Below are 21,172 nucleotides of genomic sequence, written 5' to 3' on the forward strand. Positions count from 1 at the left end.
CATGGTCTGCCGTCTCCGATCATGAAATGCATGTGTACAACATGGCCCGTTCAATGTTAGATAAGAATCGATATTGCCCGATGGTCAAATTGATCTACTCTCAGATCCAGACTAATCTTGAAATCTGATGTGATGAAGAGCAACATTTAATCCACATTTAAGATCTTAACCTGCATCTTTCATTGAAGGGCCAGCAAATTGGCGCCGAGCCACTGAAGTGCTCAAATGTTCCATTAGATAGCCAATTCTGGAATCCATGCCTTCCATTGCCGTAACCACAACTCCATCAACTGCTCACTTACAGGCTGAACGGCAGATGATGTTGCGGAGCCTTTTTGGGTATTCCCAACACTCATTCTCGGTTTGGGATGATTTTGCTGGGCAACAAGCATGCGGAAGAATTCCAAAAGACCCGCTGCAGGAATCTCGTGAAGGTCTTTGCGCTCACTGGCGGCGAGCTCCAGTTCTTGGACCCATTCAGCAAGAGAAACGATACTTGCATTACAAGCTTTGGCCACAACGCCGGCAAGACTTTTCCATTCTGTGGCCCTGGGGTTCATGATGTGATACACCGTGAGCTCCGAGTGAGGTTCTTCGCGCCGGATTTTCACAATCTCAGTCATTATGAGTGCAGCAGAATCCTACAAAACGCGTTAGTAAGCACCGACATATTGCATCCTAAGAGTAAACATGATAAGGAATGAGTCAATGACATACAATAGGTAACCAATCCACTTGAAAAGAGCCCAAGCTATCGGGAAGCTTGTGCATTGTTTGAGATGACCGCACCAAGGACGGAATCCAATCACGGGGATTCCACATGCCGGCCCCGGGAGTTGATGGGCCACCGAGCTGGCCAACGCGATGAATCGAGATACGAGACCCGTTACGCTGGGAAGCCAAACCGCAAAGTTGCTCACCCACGAATTTTGACTCGCCATATCCTTGCCGGAGAGCTCCTGCAGATCCATAGAGTTTTTCCAAAATGACCGTATCAGGAGGTACAGATAGAGCTGCGACTGCCGATACGGAAGAAACAAAATGAAAATCTGCGTTGTGTGCTGAGTGTTCAATCAGTGTCAGGAGTCTCCGGAGTCCGACAATTTGAGACTCAAATTTGACAATTGGTTGATTGAAGTTCACCGACCAGGCGTTGTGAATAAAAACGTCAATGTTCTCCTCCAGTAACTTGTACTTGTCCGGTGTGAGTCCCAGGTTTTCCTCCTGTAGATCACTCTGCCAGAATTGAACCCGGGAGGTTTCAGTCAGCCATGCAGTTGACAAGCCCTTCGTTTCGAAACTTGTCACCTGTCGCTCTGCCGCATCGGTAGATCTGTTCAAACAATAAACTTGTTTGATTGATGGGTCTTGTAGAAGAGCATTCAAAATGTAACTTCCAAGTTCCCCAGTAGATCCGGTCAAGGCAATAGTCAGTCCTCCAGAGCCCAGGAACTGTGCCTGTTGCCATATGAGCCTGATAAGAGTGTCTTCTCGTGACCATGTAGTGCCTTCAATGCTCTCTGGTGGGGTATGGAGCTCATCGCTATCGATGCGCTGATATAGAGCCTGTGCCAATTCTGGGATGCTGGCCAGGTCGTAAATCATTGCGTTTGTCCACTGTTTTGGATGACGAACACCGGGCATTTTGTGTTCAGCATTTTGTAAAACTTGCGATAGGCGGACTACTTGCAGTGAGTCCATTCCCAGGGATATGATATCGTCTTCATGGTCTGTTATATCGCGGGAAAGGATCTGCGCAACTTGTTCTTCTATCCATTGCTGTATTTCAGACAGACTCTCCCCTGGGAATTCTTTGACTTGATTCTTTTTTTCAGGCTCATTGAAGGTCTCTCGCAAGCTGTAGAGGTCTTCTAGCACGTCGGCATAATCTTTGCTGACATCGCGCCGGCGCAGCGTCCCCTTCGGTGATAATGCAAAGGGCTTATCACGAGAGGTAAAGGCGATATGACTCTGAAAGATCTTTCCATGGCCTGGCAAAGATGAGTTTGCTTTATCGACAGTCGACCGGATTGTTTCTTTCAAAGACCGGGAGGTCCAAGAAGGTGGTAATTGATCCCAGTTAGGCTGAATGAGCAAAGTTGCCTGAAAGCGGTCTTGACCAAAAATGGCGGCCAGCTTCACAAGAGGGTGGGCTTCTATAAGCTTCTCGGCTTCTATGGGATTGAATTTTTCTCCATTTCTCAAAACGATAATATCATCTCCTCGACCATCGTAGCGCCAAAGTCCAGGCTTGGAAGGATGAGGCCGAAAGAGGTCACCAGTACGGTACTCCTTGAGGTGCGGATGGGAATGGAAGATACCATGATATTGACGTGTACTCGAGCGTAGCAAAATCAACTCCGAGAGTCCGTCACCGACGTTTTCCATGCGCAAATCGAATGCAGGAACCCATTCCATGTAGTTCCAATCAGCAGGATCCTCACAGAGCAAAGCAGGTGTATAACTAGTCTCACTGCTCCCAATGATAGTTTGCAAACCGAACAAAGACGTCAGTTTTTGACCAGTGGCCTGTGCCATAGGTGCACCCCCAAAATTAATGGCGGTAAGTTTTGCAAGAGCCTGCAAGCCTTCCTCCGAAGACACGAGTTCATCCAAAGTGGATGGAGTGAAAACTCCCCATATGGGCATATGACTCGAGCTCATGATCTGATGAAACAAATTTGCAGTCAAAGGACGATCCGGGGCAAATAAAAAAGGAGTTTGGAAAAGCAGGCCCTCGGTAATGCAAATAAGTCCCATAAAATGGAACATGGGACTGTAAAAGAAACGCATTTCACCCCGTCGGCGCACAGCACATAGGGCGTTCTCGCGTCCAGGGGGCAAAGGCAAATGCTGCATATTGTCCAAAGTAGCGAGATATCCATGTGTCAAAACTACAGGCTTTGGATTGCCAGTGGTACCTGAGCTGTGGATAATGATTGCGGGAAGGTCCTCGACATTTGCAAAAGAGACTCTGTGAGGGTATAGGGCCACTGGAACAGATGAGAAGACATCCCACATAGATCCAATCTGCCAGCGCTCAAGCGGGATGTCAGTGCAGCTGGTGACAAGTTCATCAAGCGCATGTTGGAGCTGCGCCTTTTCAGCCCCATCGACAATTATAGAGCACTTGGTGGCTTCTAAGAGGTGTCGTTGTGCCGATTGAGAATTTCTCGTCGACAGCAATAATGCCTGACAGATAGGTTGAAATGTTTAGAAGATGAATAGGCAAGTACTAGTGCTTGGCGAGGGAACTTACAGCATGGCCCGTTTTCATACAGGCTAGCATAAACGCCCCGTATCTTAGATCATTCGCCCCGATGTAGGCAAGGACTTGTTGCCCCTTCTGCCCATCCAGTTTCTCATCAATCCACCAGGCTAGCCGATTAACTGCCCAAGCAAAATTCTCGACAGTGATCTGGTTCCATTCAAGCTTGCTCTCATTCGAGACAGGATGGATACAATAGAGAGAATCAGGGTTCGTGACCGCCAGTTCATCTAAAACACGAGTAAGGATTCGACCTTCGGATGTTGTTGACCCCATGATTTGGATCGGATGCTCTTCAGGTACTCAAGTGCTGAGTACCTCCTCGAGAACTTTCAAGAATGGGCGACATGGAAACGTGGATGTCTGGGCAGGGTGCTTTTATAGCCATCATGCATATTGAATAAGCCTGTTTACACTACTATGCACATACTAGGTATACTATGTATGAGAATTTCCATACCTAGTAGGGCTCTTCATCCTAAGCAAAAAGAAATTAATTCCGATCGTGAAGAAAGCTAACTGGAGTCCACGTATTCTGCATAATGGCTTTCAGATGGAAGGTGGCCCATGCAGATTGTCACACCTTCCCGATTGGAGGTAAGCTTGCCCCATTGTTGGTTTTACATTCTCGATTTAACAGCGCTTCTTCCCATAAACCGAGAGCCCGGGAATCAGAACGGGCGAGATACAGAGTGATCTTTTACCTGAAGTATCACAGCATAACGTGGTCATACCCGATCATTGTAGATCAGAATGAATCTCTTATTCTCCCACTGCCTTAGATACGTCATGTATAACCTCAAATACCGGAATCGGAAGCTGTATGTCTGGATCGGGATTTTGATCTATAGCCATCAATTGATAAGCTACTCTCAAGTGCTCAAGGCGGCTTGAAAAGCCTTATGAAACTGGGAATAAAAGGCTTGGTATCTCCTGCGGGAGGCCGTATTCTGAACCAAGCTTCACGCCCTAGATACATCAAAGTCAGTCAGCAGAGGTTTTCATAGGATATTCACGAAGCCCCAAGGCCGTATCGCAGTCTCCTTCAAATGTTAAATTTGTGGACTCCAGGAGCGATGGCCTCTACACCACCACCAGCAAGTGGTTACACAGATGACGATCCCTTCATCCGATATGGGATCGATGCGCTTGACCCATACATGCACATGTATGTAGCCATATCGGGTCATGTAAGGCGCACATCACAACATTCAAGTCGTAAAATCGATAAGAATTACAAGATTGGTAGCAGATACAGTTATCGGTTCGGATTGGTCAAAGATATTATTCAATTTGAAACATGTCAATTTAATCCAGTCATTACTTCTTCAATGTTCAAATGTTTACATTTCAACCAAGATTAGGTGCATCATAACACTTCACAGACAACGATCAACTCATGCCTAAACCATGAACATAGCTGCAACCATAGTTAAAACCAAAGCAACGCTCACGCAACTAGCTTGCAGAACCTTGCCTTCGCTTGAAGTGGGACTTGTCGTCGATGTGCTGGTCGGGTTTGAAGTGCTTGAAGCGGTAGTCATCACAGTCGAAGTGCTTGGGCTGGAGGTAGTGGTAGCCGAGCTGGACTCGGAAGAAGTAGATGAGCCGCTTTCGCTAGCGCTTGTACTTTCGCTGGAGCTACTACCCGTCGATGACGATGCGCTTTCTGTTCCTAGGGTACCACCTTGAACACCGGCTGGCTCAGAGCTTCCACTGACTAGTGCAGCGGCAGCTTTAAACGCAGTAAGAGTGTTACCACTGGCACTGGGGATAATAAATATAGTCAATATTGTTAATCGGAATACTGAGGACAATGATACACTTACGGTGGATTAATGACGGCAACCATACCAGCTTGACAGTGACCAATCTGAGCACAGTATAGCCAGATAGGATCAGTATCGTTAACGGTAAGAGTAAAAACCATGTCCTAAATCATGAAATGTAAGAAAACGCCACGCCCCATGGCTTTTGGATTAAAGAGGATCCGCAAGACTCACAGATTCACCACTAGTAGGTGCCACAAACCCACTGAAGATACTTGTGTCGCTTAGGGGCTGACATGGTTTAGCAAAGGACGACTGAGCGACCGAATGGTTTCCCGGATAAAAGTGGAATTCAACTTTATCCCCTGCAGATACAGTGAGAGTATCTGGGTCAAAAGTAAAACCATCTTCGCCCACATCAACGGAATGAACTGCTGACGAGCTTGATGCTGAAGTTGAAGAAGATGTATCCGAAGTTGAAGATGGGGCCGTGGTTGTAGTACTGGTGCTTTGGTCTCCACCATACTGTGCATTGAGCACTGGAAGCCAGCAGAACAAGGCTAAGATGAGTTGAAACATTCCTGTCATTTTGTTCACAAAAAGAACATTGAAAGATCTTGAGAGTGTCGTGATGGAAGGGACCTTGTTCGTATTCTTTATAAGCTGCCTATTGTTGGTTCAATACAGACATTCGTAATATCACAGTTGGGCACAAACCATATTTGCAATTATCACGGAAAGAGAAAATGCAAAAATCCGGGGAAAGTTTAGCAGAAACATGAATTCCATATCCAGTTATTGTAAAGCTGAGAGGCTATTGGTTGTCGCCACTTTTTTGGATTAATTAGGAGAAAGGTTGGTCAACTTTGCTGGTTCGCAGTCAATTGACCCGCAGTTTCCAAAACCTTCATTTTGTACACGTAAACTGCCTCGTAAAAAAAATGTAAGAAAATGCAAGAAATGTTGAAATCTCCAAATCTCCAAAGCATCACTGGAGAGCTGGCTTACCCTTTCCCGTATTCTTTTCGTATCTTTTTGTTTTTTGTTTTGAAAAGTAGCCTATCAATTCTAGCGAGTAACATTGTCAGCGTCACTACTAGCTTCCCAGCACTGCCACCATCAATGTCAAAGACCCCAAACTCTCCCCGCAATGAAAAGTTCTCCAAGTATAGACATTGCCCAGATGAAGGAATTCATCTCTATCCTTTTTGGAGATAGTTGATTCACGTCCTTTATCTGCATACGAAATTATTATTGCGCCATTTGTGGATGGTTGGGTGAAGCATGGGGGTAGAAAATCGCTACATAGCCCATTCACGGGTATTACTAGATATTCCCATTTAAAAGCAAGATTGAAAGATATTCCTGTTCTTGGTTTCTCTTCTCATACGCCATATCAAGAGCTCCTCCCACCAGCCTAACAGCCATAATGAAAAACTTACACGTCTCGTCTTTATTCTTCTCTCTATTCATTACTTGGGCACTCGCTCAACTGCAAACCTTTACACCTCCTGGACAAAATGATATAACATACGCTGTGAACATCCCACAAGAAACTGCCAACTCCGGCGAGGGTCCTGTCTACTTGCAACTGAAATCCACGAGTCCACTCCAGTGGTTTGCATGGGGCCAAGGATCTCAAATGCAAGGAGCAAACATATTCGTTGTTTATGCATCGGCCGACGGCAGCAATATCACCGTCTCCCCCCGCTTGGGCCTGGTGGAGCATGTCGAACCACTATATAACTCGCAAGCTCGTCTCTCGGTTTTGGAAGGCAGCGGGATCAATAATGGAACAATCACTGCAAATATTCGCTGCGATAGTTGCATTACATGGTCTGTTGGGCACGCAGATCCAACAAGCTCGTCCAGTTCTTGGGTATGGGCTTTCAAAAATGGAAACCCGCTTGAAACCGACAGCTTATCAGAATCAATCATCATCCACGACGCTTCGGGCGTTGCATCTCTGAATCTGCAGAAGGCAGCCGGCGGTACATCTGGAAACCCTTTCTTGGCCTCTTCTAGTACGACGGCTAGCTCGGGACAGTCCATCTCATCTGACAATTCTCCTTCTTTGCATAAGAAGAGAATCGCTCATGCGGTGATCATGATTACCGTCTTTGTTGTTCTTTTCCCTTCCTTTGCACTGGCACTACGAATTCTGCCGTCTTCTGTGGCAGTGCGCGTCCATGCCTTCTTGCAACTTTTTACCCTTGCCCTCGCAATCGCTGGCCTTGGGCTTGGTATCTCCATGGCCAGGGACCTCCAGTTAATACAAACTTACCACCCGATCATTGGAATGATAGTTGTCCCATCACTTATTCTTTTCCAACCTGCCATGGGCTTCCTTCAGCACCGCTATTTTGGTATCTCAGGAAAGAAGGGATTGTTTGGATATCTACATCAATGGTTTGGCCGTTCTATGATAATTCTTGGTATTATCAATGGTGGACTTGGTTTCCGTCTCACTGGGATCGGCAGCTCAATTGCTCCTACTGGGGCAGTCATTGCCTATAGTGTGGTTGCCGGGGTTGTTGGAATTGGCTACTGTTTTACGGTGGTTTTTCTTTCCCGCACCAGAAAGTTGCAAAGCGCACCATCTTGATTGAAACAAGCTTGAATATTTCAAGATGATATACTAAGTATTTAGTACCTATTTAATTTGGAATGGATTGATGTCGCTACTCACAACATTTGTCACATAATCATTGTGCAAGTATACATGGATTAATATGTCCAGGCGGGTTCAATCTATAATCCTAGTCTCCTATTACACTTGAGCATATAGTCTTAATAACCCAACCAGACCATGAAATCAAACATTGGAAGCTCCGGAATCCCGCTCCGCCAAGATCCATCATGATGCGCCTTCGTCTTGGCGTCCCAGGGCATTTGAATGGGAGTTGAAGTCGTGAATTGCAACCATCCACATCGGTGGGTCCAGCGACGTCATTCCAGGCACGATCAGCGGCCCTGAATAGAAATCCCCCCACCATCTTGGACACGAAGCCAATGCGCCATGATCTCAGCCGAGATCCTGCTGCCTGGTTCGACGATCGATGATTGATCCCAACGGGCCAATTCTGCTATCTCTCGGACTCCTTCCACACCCATCGATGTCATAACCCGACGGAAGAACCCGCCAATCCCTGCACGCAGCACGACGCTTTCTCCTCAGCCCTACGTCAAGTTCAGCCCTACGATCCCTGCCCTGGAAGTCGCCTTTTCTCCGAACATCCTTCTCGCGTGCGCCCCTGTCTTTTCGATCCCGAACCCAAGGAAAGTCACCTTGCTACACATATCACACTATGGGCCAGGACGACGACTCTGTCTCCAATGACGCGCAACAACAGACAAATGCAATTGAGACAGGCGAACAAATCGCCGAATCAGAGTCAGAGTCAAATTCCTCTGGTGCTCTTGGAGATGTGAAAACCCGGCTCAATAATATGACGGGTGGGAGCTCGATCTCCGAGATCTCAAGTCGAGCCACTGCCGTGGCTGGGGAAAAGGTCGTCGCTTTGAAGGATACTGTCATGGAGAACGCGGTGCCTGCCGCTGGGGAAGCTTTGCAGAGTCTGGGAGGTCGCATCCGGAATCTTGCAGGTGAAGTTGAAGAGACTGTAGAAGAAGGTAAGTGATTTTTTTTTTCTCACGGGATGGTTGCTCTTGTGTTGTCTCGTTTGTTAACACTGGTTCTTTTTAGATCTAGACATGGAAAAACATTCAGAGCACATTGATAAGATGGACAAAGAGAGGCTCTGCGACTTTCTGCGGGATAAACATAAGAGTACTGCGCCATCTTTGCCGACAAACTGAGAGGTAGTTTGAGCGCTGGAGTCTTGGGTTCAACGTTTTTGTTCTTTCGGGCCGAGTTTCGTTTTTGCATTTTGGGGTGCGAAGGATTCTATTTGGTCTCCATGCGCCCATGAAACGAACTTGGCTTAGCATTTATTGGGTTGTATGTTATGTATACGGTTTGCATTGGCTTCCAAGGGTATTGGGTTGGAAAACAAGCGTCTGCTAAATAGAATTTCTCCATGTCACTGATAACATTTGAAGAATGCTTTTTTTTTCTCGATTTCCCCAGATTGTCAAGTATTGTTGGTAGGCATAAAAATCACCCTTGAGCCCTGGAGACGATTCAAGTTCAAGGATGTGATTCAATTCACTTATCAGATTAATACTAGGTAGCAAGCATGCTCCACTGTACTTTTGTGGGAACCTGAACTACGAATTCCCATACCGTTGCCCTTCGTCTCCAATGATCCCAGCTGTCTCCAGAAGCCACCGGGCACTCTCCTTCGCTGAATCCCCAGCTCCACCCTTAAGGTTTACATTGCGTCTTCTCTCCGCCTCACGCGCCTCAAACTCCCACTTCGCACGCTGTGCATCAACAGCATTCAAGTTTGAATCAGAAGAAGACGCCATCTCTGGATCTGGGACTACACCCCAAATTTCAAGACTATACAAGTCCAGTCGGGTTTTAGTCGCTTTCTCATTGGAAGATGCAGTGCCAGGGGGTAAAAATACGCCATCGCGACCGACTGGCTCAATGTGGAGCTCGGCTGATTCGAGATTGACATCGATAAGTAGACTGCCTGCGCCGTGGGGACTTGGATGGGCGTGGTGGATGCGGGAGGAGGGAGGGATTTGACATCCAATTGCAATGCCAGAGTGATTAGAGAACCAGGCGGTGGGGAGGTTTGACTTCTGGGTAACAGAGGGTGAGGTGTTGCCCTGAAGTACTTGGTGTGATGGAGATAGTTGGAAGAGGTAGGGTAAAGTGCTGGAGGAATGATTCGAGGTGCTACTGGACGACGAGGGGGATTTCCAGGACTGTGGGAGGTATGCACCTATTGTTACTTGGTCCTCAGAGGAGCCTTCCACTACTCCCTGTAGAATGAGGAGAGTCGCAGATTGCCAGGTCAGGACGTGGTGAGCGAAGGAGGTGAGCGAGGAGCCATGGGCGGCCGTGGAGAAGACAGGATGGAGACGAACGCCACCGCGAAAGAGATTAAAAGACGGTGACGCAGAGGGTAGGAAGAATGACAAGTGGGACATGAGTGTCGGGGTCAGAATGTTCGACTCAAAGCTGCCAGGGAGCATGATCGGGGATGGGGGAGGGATCTCCTCGGATTTCTCGACCGTTTCTTCTTCTGCGGCTGCTTCTTCACGTTGTTTTCGAGAGAGATTCAGATTCTTACTAAAAAGAAGATGTTCAAACAAGGCCGTCAAAGGATCAAATAGATACGGCAGTGATGATGTGACCGTTCTGGCAAAGGCCCGATATGAGATGCCCCCGTCGGTCTCTTCTGGAGAGAACGCCCCGATGATACTATCCGCCTCGCTTTGGATCGCATCAATACGTTCAGGGCCAAAATCCGAGGTATATGTTTTCACGGACTCCAAGGGCTTCAAAGGTGCAATAACGAGCAACAGCATCAATAGCCGCCGGAATGTATCAATAGAAATCCGTGTTTCGTAAACTGTCTGATCAACTCGATGGTCATGTTTGAACACTTCGATTGCATCAAGCGACTCCAGCGCAGCAAGGGCAAGATCGTCGTCTTCATCTTCATCATAATCATCATTCGCAGGTTGATCAATTGAGAAGCCAGCCGCATGGTTCTGAACATCAGATGCACTGTCTCCTCCGGCTGTAGGCAAATCCTTGTCTTCGCCACCATTCCCTATGTCCTTCTTCCCAACATCGGCAAGGCTCCCAAACAACAACTTCACTCGATCCTTGCGCCCCCGCCGTAAAGCCTTGCCATAACGCTCGGTCAGCAGTACGACGACTTTTACCATTGCGTCAAATGTCAACACACTCGGAGCCATGGTATTTTGGAAGGGAAAAGCACCAAGGTACGACACCATGCGGAACAAAACCGGTCCCGCATCAAGGGGGTTCTCATGAGTGGCAGCGAAACTGCCATCGGGAATACCCAAGAAATCAGATAATGTTTTCTCATTCCAGTATTTGAGACCGCCTTGCTCAGCGGCACGAGAGAAGAAGTTGTCCTTGAAATGTGTAAGCTCTAATGGTGTGAAACATTTGGTTGCGAAACGTTCCGCAAGAATGTAGCTCAGCTCCTCTGTTGACAGTCAGGTACGGGTCCACCGGCACATTTTACATGGAGAAGAGGACATTTATACCAGCAGGGCCTGGTGTAATCTTCTTCATATTAAAGTAGTAAAGCAGTAGCTTTACTTTCAGGGTTCCTGGATGTCTGTCATACTGACCTGGAGTTGCTCCACTATGTTCGGTGGACTGACCGGCACCCATTTTTGCGCCAAATGCGGGGGAGCTTTCCTGATGTTTCACCTCGGTTCGTGGAGTTCCCAAGTAGATTTAGAACTGCTATAGGATGACCAAGACCCTTTGATCGCTTTCAGAAGCTCAAATATTGTGGAAGTTAAATCGGGGCAACAATATGGAGATGGAGAAAGCGCGGCGTTTCTGATGACGACGTCAGACATTGATGCCTGAGGCGTCAGTAGTCAGCGGCAGCCGAAATATGCGGAAGGCTGGGTAGTACTTACCTGGCAGGATTACCTAGGAGAGAGCTTAGATTCAGTATTTGGTATTTGAATGGATAGCAGGATTGGTCAAGTTGGTATACACGCTGTATTTAAAAGAGGCGCGCATGCTACCTATCACCTTGTACTACTGAACGAGCACTTGCGAGTATGGACATAAGAGTATGTACTGCTCAAATACCTACTGGAGATGAATGGGTACCAGGCCTGCTACCCAAGTAAGCTAGCTATTACATAGAGGGGCTTAGCACAACGTAGAGATACTAGTATACATAGTAGTATTGAAGCTTAAGCCATATTACTTCGGAAGATCGAAAAATTGATGTATATATTCATTTGTTTTCGTGTGTTGCTTTCAAAGCAGGATACGGTTAATCGTTACTGGGTATTCGGGATTCCAATCCACTAGCTGACCAAATATTTCCCAACCTACAGCATGACAATTCCAACACCACCCATTTTCTTCTCATCAGGCTGGTTCTTGTCATTGATACCACCGGGCACAGGGGCCGCACGGTAGTTGTAAAGATAGAAGTGGAGCTGGCCATCACCAGCACCAAACTTCAGCTCCTCGAGGAATAGAGGGTTGTCATGCAGAGTGAGAGCGTTGAAGACATCAAACTTGGCCTTTTGATAGAGTTAGCAAGGTCACAAAATGGTGTAGGGGAGGGGGAGAAAATAAGACAAGACGTACCTTCTTGGCGCAAATCAAGGCGTCATTCATCAGAGGCAGCAAGCGTTGCTTCAGGGCCTTGTTGTCATTGGTGAAGGCTGTCTCGGTCGCGTAGTAGTACAGATAAGCGGCACGTACAGTGCTATGTTTCGGGTTATCGATGACAGTAGACTCAAGGTTATAGAATGAAAAGAAGTCCGTGATCTTATGGGTCTCGGGATCCTCCACAACGTATGACCAAACCACCTGTTCCTTGCCTTCAGCTTCTCTATAAACAAGCCAGTGATCAATCTCCTCGCGGTTGAAGGCTTGGTTAAGCTGGAACCGGCGCATGTAGCGCTCCAGAAGGTCAAATACGGCGTCGATATCCTTGGCCTCCATTGGCCGCAGGCCAGGTGTCGCGGTGTTGTCAGGAAGGTGGGTCTTAGTGATTTGGCGGGCCTTGGTGGAGCCGTGAGGAAGGAAGGAGAAGCCAACCTCGTAGAGCTTCAACCAGTCTAGTGGGCGGTGGTAGTAACGGCACGAGCTGACAGGTGTTGGCAGAATAACACCACCAGTGTAGATGGCCTGGAAGATACCGTTGATGTAGCAGCGACGAGTGATCTCCTTGATCAGGACAGGAGTCAGGCGCTTTGAGCGCAGCTTCTTGTGGATACACAGGAAGTTGATCTCTGTCACCTTGATCTTCTCGTCGCGGACACGGACTTCAGTAGGCACACCACAGATAGACGCGACCAGCTTGCGCGATTTGGTAGCGCGCACACCGACGTGCCATTCCTTCTTCCAGCCAGGAGACATCAGAGCCCTATATATTTGGATGGTTTCCAACAGTCAGCAACATTCCATGAGTCTCGGATAAGAAGAACGAGGTGGGGTCATCGCACCAGTGCAAAAATGACTGAGAGTAGCTGAACCGGAACATAGCATTATCATCCTCCACATAATGGTTGTTGAGCAATTCATACAGTTCCTTCAGCTCCTCCGGGTCGGTCAAGTCAAGAGTGCACCACTCAAAGCCCTCAACAAGCGCATCGGGAGTCCTCGAAACTTCGTCCGGGTTGATCATCTTGATAGGGCCCTGAGTGATAGCCTTCTTGGCCGCCTGTTCATCAAATCTAGGCACAGGTTGCGTCTGCCAAAACTTATATGAGGCCATATCCTTCTGGTTCTTGCCGTCGAGCGATAGTCCAGTCAGCAATTGAGACATGTCCATGTTGGCGAGCAACTGTGCAGCCTTGTCCTTGTCCATATTGGCGAGCTCGCTCTTCAGCGCGGGGTTCATTTCCATGAGAGATTCAATCATCTTCGGGGGGAGCTTTTTCGTGCTGGAGCTACCTGGTATGCCATTCGCGTTAGGTGAAGTGTTCTTGGAGGGGTGTTCGTGGTACCACTTACCCTGGTTGCTCGAGGCTTCGGCTTCTTCGCCCTGCTCGGGGCGCTTGGGAGCTTTGCCCTTGCCCTTGTCCTTGGAGTCTGGCATGACCGGTGATTGTGGAGGTTGAGTTATTAGGTTCACGGGGTGAGGTTGGGAGAAGGGAGGATTTCGTTTCGCGCCCCACGTTTAACCGTATGTAATATGCGGATCGGTGGGGTAGGTGAATTTTGGACGAGGTACCAAGGTTTGCCCCGTTTTTATGAACCACAAGACAAGCGGACGTGGTCAAAGAATTGTTATCAGAGCTGAACAATGAGATGGATTTTCAATTTGTTCTATCTCATGTTACTTATAAGTGGACTACGTGGCATATTAAGTACCTTGGCTAGCCAGATAAAGAGGACATCCAGCTGTAGCAGATTGAACCTCGGGAAAAGGTACACTAATCAATATCGAGCTTTACGGTTTCTGGACTCTGATTGGTAAATGAACTGAACTGGGGAATCTCGAATTGTTGAAATCGAATCAAAAGTCTAAAGATAAAAAAAAAAAACACCTCCTTGGCATGATCATATGTCGTAGTAAATCTCAAGTGTTGATACAAGAATCAAAATAACCACGGAAGCAGCACTAAGCTTCTTCGGAATATGGTTTGGTCTCGATAACATCAAGGAAACCACCGACCAGGTGCAAGCTACCGGTGACAAAGGTCATTACAGGTGCTTCATCCTTTTGCAGGATTTTGCTTTCCTTGGCAGCCACATCTCGAGCAAAGTCCACGGCCTCCTCAATTGTGCCAAAGACTTGTGTTTGGGCGTGAGGGTCAATGGAGGTCCAGGCCTCGGCAAGTGACTTTTGCACCCGCAGATGGTCGACATCATCTGCATTGGTGTTCATGCTGACCAGATCAGGCCTGTAGCCCGCTTGCTTATAAGTGACATTTGTACAGAACAGGGCGTGAGTGAATGGGATGGTAGAGCCAAGCGCAGAGGCAAGAGTCTCGTGTAGAGCAACAGCCAGAGCGGTGCTATCCCGAGTCTGTTGGTTGAAGATCAAGATGCGTGGCTTCTTGGAGGCCACATCGCTTGAAGAAGAGTCTTCCTGAATTCGCGAGGCAAACCATGTACCGGCCAGCCGGATGCTCTCAAGCGTATGTCCTCCATCGATATACCATGAGACATTCTTCTCAAACCTAGTCTCGCAACGGCCACCAAGTCGCGTCTTCTCAAGACCAGCCTTGAATTTAGCTGGGAGAGGCTGGGTCATAATGTCTTCTGGGATGTCTGCCACGCCAGTCTTCCTCAAGTACTCAGCCGCAGCTGCGGCAGCCAATGATGCATTTGTATATTGGAAATCACCCGCCAGCCCAAGCTTGACTTTGGTGCTACCCACGCGAAGGTCGGGGTGAACAGACACGACATCCAGCTGAGTGTTCTTCTCGGCAGCACGCTCAGCCAGTACCTTCTCCGCACTGGGAGCTTGGGGTGCGGTGAATGCTCTAACGCCAGCCTTAATTATGCCCCCCTTATGCCATGCGATTTCCTCGATTGTTGTACCCAGCATCGCCGTGTGGTCAATACCAAGACTGGTGATTGCCGTTGCCTTCGGTTTCTCAACCACATTGGTACAGTCATACTGACCCCCAATACCACACTCAATGACTGCTGCATCCACACCTTCACTCAGGTATGTATGAAACGCCATCAATGTCAGGTAGCGGAAATATTGAGGTTTCATTCCTGGCGCGGTAGGATCCTGACCAGCCAACTTGGCGGCCTCCTCGAGACGGTCCCACACCTCGAAGAAATACTTGGCGAATTGGGGTTCCGATAGTGGCGCATTGTCAATCTGAATGCGCTCTCGTGCGAACCGAAGGTGCGGGGAGGTGTAGAGTCCGACCTTCTGCAAGCGCGGGGTCGACTGGTCACCCTCGGACTGCACATATTGAGAGAGAATAGTTGAGATGAAAGCAGATGTCGATCCCTTCCCCTTAGTGCCAGCGACATGGATGGGGTTTAACCGATCAAGGTCGGAAGGCTAGATAGAACACAAGTTGCAATGTCAGCCCCCGCAGTCACAAAGGAGAAAAAATTGCTCAAGCGCCTGATTTGTAAAAGTTGGGAGTTGCGCAAACCTTGTATCCAATACGCTGAAGCCATTCTACTGTCTCTGGAATGGAGCGCTCATTCATCTCCTTCCTGGAGACAGATTTCCTAAGCTCCTCCACAACCGCATAGTTTGTTTGCAAAGAATTGAGCGCCACAATGGCAGCCTAGAGATTGAACATGCATTTAGAATTGGAAGCTGGCCAAAGAATATTTGCATTGCTCTTTTGACACAGTATGTTTGATTCTGGGCGGCAATTGGCGGGTGATGAACGGAAGCACTTACCTCATATGTACGAGTCATCGCGGGCGAGCAAGTTGAGACTCCCCGCCGTGGAAAGGACGAACGAAAGGATTTCCAGATCCCTCTCATGGACAAGTGATACCCGTTTCTGCTATTTTGCAGGGAGCAGGAGGGGTGTTCGCAGTAAAGAAAGCCCCCGGTAGCTCGAACAATTATTTGGTTCCGTAACCCAAGCTCCCCTCGGGAAAGCGATCAAATGGATGGGCCATCGGAAATATCACGTGAAGCCCCTTATCTCTGTTTAGATAAGAAGCTTGATTTTAGACTACTAGTATGTCTGACAATTTCAAGGTACAAAATACAGTACTAGTAGTACTAGTAGTCAATGGATATTCTTGGATGATATTTTTGACCCCAGATAGCGTCTACCTCATGAGGTGCTAAAAATAGCAAAGGGCAGAAACTGCCCTATCGTAGATAATGGTGGCTGGCAACCAGCGCAAACATCGAGCCAAGGCAAAAGAAATAATGTATCAGGGTAAGATAGAAGTGAAGAAGAAAAGAAAAATAGTAAGAGGGCAAAAATATGCCACCGGATAGGAAGACATGAGGAAAGGAAAGAGGCTGGGTGGGGAGCCATGAAGAGCAGATAGTTAAAACATACAGCCATGAAGTGTACATGTGAAGGCAAAGGAGCCAAGAGCCAATGGGGCCAATTGAAAGATTTCGCCCTTAATTTATTCAATACGTGTCTTTCCTTCCTCGAGGAAGACAAGACGAGCATTGCTGACACCACGTTGGTGACGTCTTGAAGGAAGCCATTGGCCAATTATCGGATCGGATCGGGCTTTAATCATTGCATCTTGGTATCCTTCAGCACCGGCAATGGGGGTATTGAGCTTCGGCCAGTTGACCTAAAAAACAGTTAGTTGGTTCATGAGCGCCAATTCGGAAAAAATATGAATATGGCACTTACATAAAGCATCCCATGTCCATGCATGAAGCGTAAAGAGTAGGCGCCGATAATCAACCAGAAGATCATAAAAAGGCGGAGCGGCCAGACCGCAGCATCTGGCAACCGGCGAGTGAAGAGCGCGACCAAAACCATGAACAGACTTGCCGCAAACACATAAGGTATGGCTTGAATCACAAGAGGCCGTCGGTCAAAGAATAGCTGGATGTTCACTGCCATTGAGTCTGATGGGAGATAGGTTCCCAAGAAAACATCGAATCCATCCTGACGAGGACCATCCATGAAATTGTTGCGCACATACCGGGTAATTGAGTTGTTAAGATCTTGAAGTGCACCAGCCCGAGTACGCTTGCCTGTCCGAGTAAAGTCGGTCTTCAGGGCACCGGTACCTGAGTATGACTTGGAGACAACATCCGCATTATCAGCCCAGATATTACGGAACAAGTCCTCGAATTCTCGATCATCATTAGCAGTCTCCCCGGTGTGAAGGACGCCAGCATCCGTCAACTGCCGGGTGAGAGCCCAGCGACCAAGCATGCTCTGGACAACATTGGTTCGGTCAAGACAATCCATGCAGTTAGTGCGCACAACGCTTCCTTGTGTTGATCGAATGTCTAGCTGCCCGCCTGGAGCACCAGGGGCTTCCACACCGCGGAAGTAACCACCCTGGGCCAAGCCTTCAGACAAGCGGCCCAGCAGAAGTTCAGCACGGTGCCACTTGAGACCCTTTGTCTCGTTGTGGAAATCAAAGTACACGTAGTGTAGACGATCCATATCTTTGCGTTTCGAGGTGGGTTCTAGAGCGTGTATCTTTTCGGATGTCTGCTCACCAGCTTCGGTTGTTTCATGGGCAGATGTGATAAGAGTGCGGACCATCTGCTCATATGCACTCTTCACGCGTTCTTCCCGGCCTTTTTGATTGACAAGGTTGACAAGATAATTCTCTCCGTACAAGCGAATCTGCTCAGAGAAGTGCTTCCGTGCTGCTTCAACGGCGGTATCGACACCTCGGACTTGCAATTTGGGTGTGTATTTAAGGTTATTGACCTCTGCCCAGAACACAGGCACGCTGCCCCGAGTCTGCACAAACGAGTACACCTGGAGATCCTGGCTATTCTTACCATTTGACATGGATTGCCCTCCGGCGAATCCTGACATTCCACCAGTTGCATCGTTCAGAATTGCGATTTGTTCCGTTTCATTGTAGTTTGCGACGTGGCCTTCCTCGTCGATTCCGCGAGAGAAGTATCTTGTGCCTGCCCGATGTCTAGACCGGCGGGTAATGAGAGCGAATGTAAAGGAGGTAGACTTGACTCGAGCGGGTGTGATGCGGAGCATGCCAAACATGACAGGAAGGATGTAGGGGTCGACACCAGGTTGTGGGCCATACCGAATACCGCTTGTGTCATTCTCGCCCAAGCTGAAGTCGATCAGGTCGGACTGGATGAAGCGGTTCCAGAAGAAACGATCATCGGCGGACTTCCACATAGGAAGATCCGTAGGGCTCTGGGATTGGCGCTGGAAACTGTTGGTGAGGTCCAAAGAGTAAGAGAAGTACATGGGACCGGTGCGAAGCAGGTTCTTGACGAGCGCAAGGTAGGTATCTTCGTCTGTATCGTGGAGTGGGCGTTCACGCATTGGCAGGAATTCGGTTGAAGCGACCTTGTACACCATATGACCACGGAGTCGTCCCATGGGTTGCGCTTTGGTGATGACAATGAGGTATTTGTCTATCTGCGATCAGCTTTGTCTCTTGAATGTCACATTTCCACGGTCGCAATTTACCCAGCTTCAATTTAAGAATTCCCAAGATTCCAGCAATGCTAGAGATCCGCTTTGCACCGGCGAGAGGCCCATCGTTGAGGCGGAGATCTCCAGTTGGCCGGTCCACCACGAGAGTTGGTGCTTGGGGCGATGAGGGTGATGTAAAAGCATAATGGGAAGGAGATGCATGGAGATTGACATCTCTGAAAGGAAGAATTGGAGGCGCCATAGCGAACGACCCCTCTAGATTGATTTGGGGGGTAGTGTTGGTGGGGGAGAATCAATACAAAAGGGGAAGAAAGGAAGGTGGGAGTAGTATGTTATCGCGATTCAGGCACACATGATTGACCGCGGCGCAGTCAATACACGGCAGTCGCGGGCCTCAGTTACTTATGGGCAGTAACGACGTACTCAAAAGCCCGTAGTGAAAATGAACCAGTCATAGTTACAGTACCCGCCACACCGCCCCGCTGCTCGTTGTGGCTGGACTAACTTCCGTCATCCACTTCAGGCCTGCCTTACCCTTCTGATCTTCCTTTCGATAGTGAAAGAGACCCTTAACTCGCTTTCGGTGACAAGCTCCTATTTCTTGTCCCTTGACCTGATATTATTTCCAACTTTGTTTGATCATCCTGATTTCTTCCCCTAAATAGCGACCATGGCTTCCCGACCTCAAGCAGGCGCCCGCCCCGGGGCCAAGTTCGCCCAGTTCAAGCTCGTCTTACTCGGTATGTTATAGATAATGTTCTTGTATCATTTTGTTTGAGACTTGTTTCTGACCGTGCTTCTACATACGCTTAGGAGAGTCCGCCGTGGGAAAGGTTCGGTTTCCACCTTGCGATATTTGGTATCAGGCGCTAACACCTTCCAGAGTTCACTGGTTTTGAGATTTGTGAAGGTAAGTAGTAGAGCGATAAGTGCGACCTTAGGCTTGCTCTTACTTGGCTCGGTGAATACGAAGAATAAAGACGCTGACGTGGGTACCTAGGACCAATTCGATGACTACCGAGAGTCGACAATCGGTGCTGCCTTCCTAACCCAAACGATCTCCCTCGATGAGAGTACCACAGTCAAGTTCGAAATCTGGGATACTGCCGGCCAAGAGAGATACAAGTCGTTGGCCCCCATGTACTATCGAAATGCCAACTGTGCCGTAGTGGTATATGACATCACTCAAGCGGTATGCCCGACTTCTTTGCGCTCCCAATATTCGATCGACCCCCACTAATGGTGTTACTTTTGCGATGATAGGCATCTCTCGACAAGGCCAAGTCGTGGGTGAAGGAACTGCAACGTCAAGCAAATGAAAATATTGTGATTGCTCTGGCAGGCAACAAGCTTGATCTGGTTACCGAGAGCCCCGACAAGCGGGCAATTCCTACGGCCGATGCGGAGGCCTATGCCCGTGAGGCAGGTCTTCTCTTCTTCGAGACTTCCGCCAAGGCCTCGACAAATGTCAAGGAGTTGTTCACAGCTATTGCCAAGAAGCTTCCTCTCGACCAAGCTGGCCCTCGGAACCTGCGGGCGGCCCCGCGACCCGGAGTCGACCTTCGACCCGAAGCCCCTGGTACCCAAGGTGCAGGTGCATGCAACTGCTAAATTCACGATGCATCCTCTAATTCCCTCTCGATTACTCCCTTCCCAATCACGCGGTCCCAGAATGACAGGCCATATCGAACGATCAACTAGTATACTAGTATCGTTTTGATTTCGAAGCCCCTCCGTCGTACCTGTGGCCTGCCCCCCCCCCCTATCTTCACTCGAGAGAACGACGCTCGGTTCACTGTCCATCTGATCGTCTCAATTCTTCACGATTCCTCGATCTTTCGCTCGCACACTTCTCTTTTCCCTATTTCCCGATAGTCCCCTAGGTCTTTCGACTGGAGAATTCCAACTTTATTCACAGATGCATCTGGAATTTGGCTTTAGACATGCTGTGGCAGGACCCGCCTGCTTTTTTCCTTGTACCTGTTGTTTCCTTTTTATCCCGGCGTCTGCATCTGCTCTTTCACCTACGTCTTCTTTGTCTCTTTACAGAGCCTCTTTTCTAGTATGCTATGCCCAGATAATACATTTCTCTTACATTGTACCTAGTAACAACACAGCTGAAGTTTGTGGCTGCATTCGCCCGTAACCTTCTTTTTCCTGAGATCCAGTATTCAGAAATTTCTACCAAATTTATTTACCTAGGTAAGATTTTATGTGATGAAGCTACCTTGGTCGCGTGCCTTGGTCTCGTTATTGAGACAACATACTACTACTGTACCGAACCGAAAGCATTTACAGGTCTGCCGCACCATATATTAGGGCAATCGTTGTGCAACCCGTAGATTTGAATTGAACGAAATGAGTTGGTGGTAGACTGTTAGTCGCATAAATCTGTTCAGTAGTTTTACCATCATTCTTCGATTCAAATTCAATCAATGCATGCAAGAATAAAAGCTCCCAAAGGCGGGCG

At 48.3% G+C, this 21,172-nt stretch overlaps 9 protein-coding genes across 9 annotated transcripts; 3 read left to right on the top strand and 6 right to left on the bottom strand.

Annotated features, from left to right (window-relative positions):
* Positions 1–233: 233 nt before the first annotated feature.
* Positions 234–3,544, bottom strand: N7466_004758 (NRPS-like enzyme; the record flags this gene model as incomplete). The annotated part of the gene is made up of 3 exons (XM_057164155.1): positions 234–641; positions 718–3,192; positions 3,260–3,544. The coding sequence occupies 3 exons, from the start codon at positions 3,542–3,544 to the stop codon at positions 234–236; spliced, it is 3,168 nt and encodes a 1,055-aa protein (XP_057022836.1).
* A 1,549-nt stretch (positions 3,545–5,093) lies between these two features.
* Positions 5,094–5,625, bottom strand: N7466_004759 (cupredoxin domain-containing protein; the record flags this gene model as incomplete). Its single annotated transcript, XM_057164156.1, has 2 exons — positions 5,094–5,201; positions 5,272–5,625. The coding sequence occupies 2 exons, from the start codon at positions 5,623–5,625 to the stop codon at positions 5,094–5,096; spliced, it is 462 nt and encodes a 153-aa protein (XP_057022837.1).
* An 841-nt stretch (positions 5,626–6,466) lies between these two features.
* On the top strand, positions 6,467–7,642 carry N7466_004760 (cytochrome and DOMON domain-containing protein; the record flags this gene model as incomplete). Its single annotated transcript, XM_057164157.1, has 1 exon — positions 6,467–7,642. The coding sequence occupies one exon, from the start codon at positions 6,467–6,469 to the stop codon at positions 7,640–7,642; it is 1,176 nt and encodes a 391-aa protein (XP_057022838.1).
* Positions 7,643–8,345: 703 nt separating this feature from the next.
* N7466_004761 (uncharacterized protein) lies at positions 8,346–8,856 on the top strand (the record flags this gene model as incomplete). The annotated part of the gene is made up of 2 exons (XM_057164158.1): positions 8,346–8,670; positions 8,744–8,856. 2 exons carry the CDS (start codon positions 8,346–8,348, stop codon positions 8,854–8,856), a joined length of 438 nt encoding a protein of 145 aa, XP_057022839.1.
* Positions 8,857–9,267: 411 nt separating this feature from the next.
* Positions 9,268–11,326, bottom strand: N7466_004762 (uncharacterized protein; the record flags this gene model as incomplete). The annotated part of the gene is made up of 2 exons (XM_057164159.1): positions 9,268–11,135; positions 11,284–11,326. The coding sequence occupies 2 exons, from the start codon at positions 11,324–11,326 to the stop codon at positions 9,268–9,270; spliced, it is 1,911 nt and encodes a 636-aa protein (XP_057022840.1).
* Positions 11,327–12,009: 683 nt separating this feature from the next.
* Positions 12,010–13,733, bottom strand: N7466_004763 (glycylpeptide N-tetradecanoyltransferase swoF; the record flags this gene model as incomplete). The annotated part of the gene is made up of 3 exons (XM_057164160.1): positions 12,010–12,207; positions 12,275–13,058; positions 13,138–13,733. The coding sequence occupies 3 exons, from the start codon at positions 13,731–13,733 to the stop codon at positions 12,010–12,012; spliced, it is 1,578 nt and encodes a 525-aa protein (XP_057022841.1).
* A 525-nt stretch (positions 13,734–14,258) lies between these two features.
* On the bottom strand, positions 14,259–16,037 carry N7466_004764 (tetrahydrofolate synthase; the record flags this gene model as incomplete). The annotated part of the gene is made up of 3 exons (XM_057164161.1): positions 14,259–15,665; positions 15,763–15,900; positions 16,020–16,037. 3 exons carry the CDS (start codon positions 16,035–16,037, stop codon positions 14,259–14,261), a joined length of 1,563 nt encoding a protein of 520 aa, XP_057022842.1.
* A 677-nt stretch (positions 16,038–16,714) lies between these two features.
* Positions 16,715–18,943, bottom strand: N7466_004765 (putative phosphoinositide phosphatase (Sac1); the record flags this gene model as incomplete). Its single annotated transcript, XM_057164162.1, has 3 exons — positions 16,715–16,891; positions 16,954–18,680; positions 18,736–18,943. 3 exons carry the CDS (start codon positions 18,941–18,943, stop codon positions 16,715–16,717), a joined length of 2,112 nt encoding a protein of 703 aa, XP_057022843.1.
* A 429-nt stretch (positions 18,944–19,372) lies between these two features.
* Positions 19,373–20,313, top strand: N7466_004766 (Rab family GTPase; the record flags this gene model as incomplete). Its single annotated transcript, XM_057164163.1, has 5 exons — positions 19,373–19,442; positions 19,516–19,535; positions 19,586–19,612; positions 19,703–19,894; positions 19,966–20,313. 5 exons carry the CDS (start codon positions 19,373–19,375, stop codon positions 20,311–20,313), a joined length of 657 nt encoding a protein of 218 aa, XP_057022844.1.
* Between the last annotated feature and the right edge of the window lie 859 nt (positions 20,314–21,172).

Source organism: Penicillium verhagenii (genome assembly GCF_028828195.1).
Source record: "Penicillium verhagenii strain IBT 33310 chromosome Unknown utg000005l_segment0_segment0, whole genome shotgun sequence".
NCBI lineage: Eukaryota > Fungi > Ascomycota > Eurotiomycetes > Eurotiales > Aspergillaceae > Penicillium > Penicillium verhagenii.